Source organism: Brassica oleracea, chromosome C4 (genome assembly GCF_000695525.1).
Source record: "Brassica oleracea var. oleracea cultivar TO1000 chromosome C4, BOL, whole genome shotgun sequence".
Classification (NCBI taxonomy): Eukaryota; Viridiplantae; Streptophyta; class Magnoliopsida; order Brassicales; family Brassicaceae; genus Brassica; species Brassica oleracea.
Window position 1 is genome coordinate 4075818 of NC_027751.1, and position 1724 is coordinate 4077541.

General features: G+C 38.9%; 1 protein-coding gene across 1 annotated transcript in view; it reads left to right on the forward strand.

Moving 5' to 3' along the window:
- The window catches only part of LOC106337885, a 3820-nt gene extending 2667 nt beyond the window's left edge, over positions 1-1153 (forward strand). The window contains exons 2-6 of the mRNA XM_013776988.1: positions 28-120; positions 219-323; positions 410-916; positions 1003-1062; positions 1106-1153. Coding sequence (XP_013632442.1) covers positions 28-120; positions 219-323; positions 410-916; positions 1003-1062; positions 1106-1153 — 813 coding nt within the window. The remainder of the gene's footprint in view (positions 1-27; positions 121-218; positions 324-409; positions 917-1002; positions 1063-1105) is intronic.
- Positions 1154-1724: the final 571 nt, after the last annotated feature.

A 1724-nucleotide genomic window follows, 5' to 3' on the forward strand; every position in this document is an offset into this window, starting at 1 on the left:
CAAATCCTGTTTTTCTCTGCTTTGCAGGTGGGAACAGAGGCAACGAATGAGAGACATGTCTCTCCAACAGCTCCACAGAGTATTGAGACTCCATTTTTTACTCCAATTCAGACGCGACAGGTACATGCTCAAAAAAAAATCTTGGACTTTTACATTAATTTTTGGAAGCTTTTGTAGTTGTTCATGATCCCATTCCTGACATTTTTTTTGTTTTGCAGATGGTAACAGAGGGAACGTATGACTCTACAGACCCTTTGACTGAAATCATTTTAGCAACCAATAAAGAGCCTTCGACTGAAATAATTTCAGCAATCAATAAACAGGTAAGCAGAAAAACTCTTTCATAGCTTCAACTTAAACTTTAAATCGTAGAAACTCATTCATAACTACCTCTTTTATTTTATTACAGGAGGATACACATGCTGTGCATAACACACCTTCCTCTCCAGTCTCTTCACTAATTTCACGAGTTATTGAAGAAACACATCATCTTCAGACAAGTGCATCTTCACCACTTTCTACTCTCTTTGACAACAGGGCAGATGTTGAGATTGCAACTAGCGTTGACGCTACTTGTCGAATCTGGTATCCTGGAAATGTATTTGCTACAAATCTGTGTGATGGGGTAGAGAAGGTGGCAGTAACACTGTTTGCGGACCAAAAGAGAGTTACTGTAACAGCAGACAAAATCCGCCCTAAGCCACCCGCTGATGACAGAGAAAAGAAGTTTGAGATGATGGATAATGTTGAGGCATTTTACAGTAAAGGCTGGAGCAGTGGACAAGTCAGAATGATTCTGGGTGAGAACACATTTTCTGTTTATCTGAATAGCTCGATGGAAACACTTGAATTCAAAGCTTCAGATTTGAGAATTCATAGAGAATGGCTAGATGGAGTGTGGAAGATGGCAGATGAGGTAATTTATATATCTTAGATAAGTTGAACTACAGTTCTCTATGCATATTTAGGATTGCCATCCTGATTTTTGTTGTACTTGCACAGACTCCATTGCATGAGACGGCTTCCAGACAAGATGAAGCCAATCCAGATCAGACGCAGCAGGTACATGCTCAAAAACATCTTGGACTTTTCAATTAATTTTTAGAAACCCTTGTACGTGTTCATGTTCCCATTCCTGACTTCAGGATACTAAGGAGACTATGAATGAGACCATTTCACAAAACATTTCGGACACACAACGCTTTACTCGAGCTCGCGCAAAAACTTTAAGAGAGACAAAAATTTTAAGAGAGCAAAATATGGTATTACTCATTGATGTTATACATATTTAGGATTGCCTTCCTAATTTTTCTTGTTTTACTATCAAAAATGACTTATATCCTTGAATAAAAATCATCACAGAACGAAGAACCCAGAGTTCAAACTCACTTTGATGTCGGTGCTAATGTGGAGATTGCATCAAAAGATGAAGACAGATATGTGAAATGGTATCCAGGAATTGTGTTGAAGACAGATATTCGAAATGGGGTTGGGATGTTGAAGGCTGAGTACTCAACACAGTTTCGTGACAAAGAGAAAAAGACAAAGAAACTTCAGGAAAGTGTGTCCATTCACAGTATCCGTCCTCAACCACCACCTGGAGATACAAAAGGTTTTGAACTGATGGATAAGGTGGAGGCGTACCACAATGACGGCTGGTGCAGTGGAGAAGTTCATATAATTTTAAGTAATGACATATATTCTGTCCGTTTCAACAGTTCTAC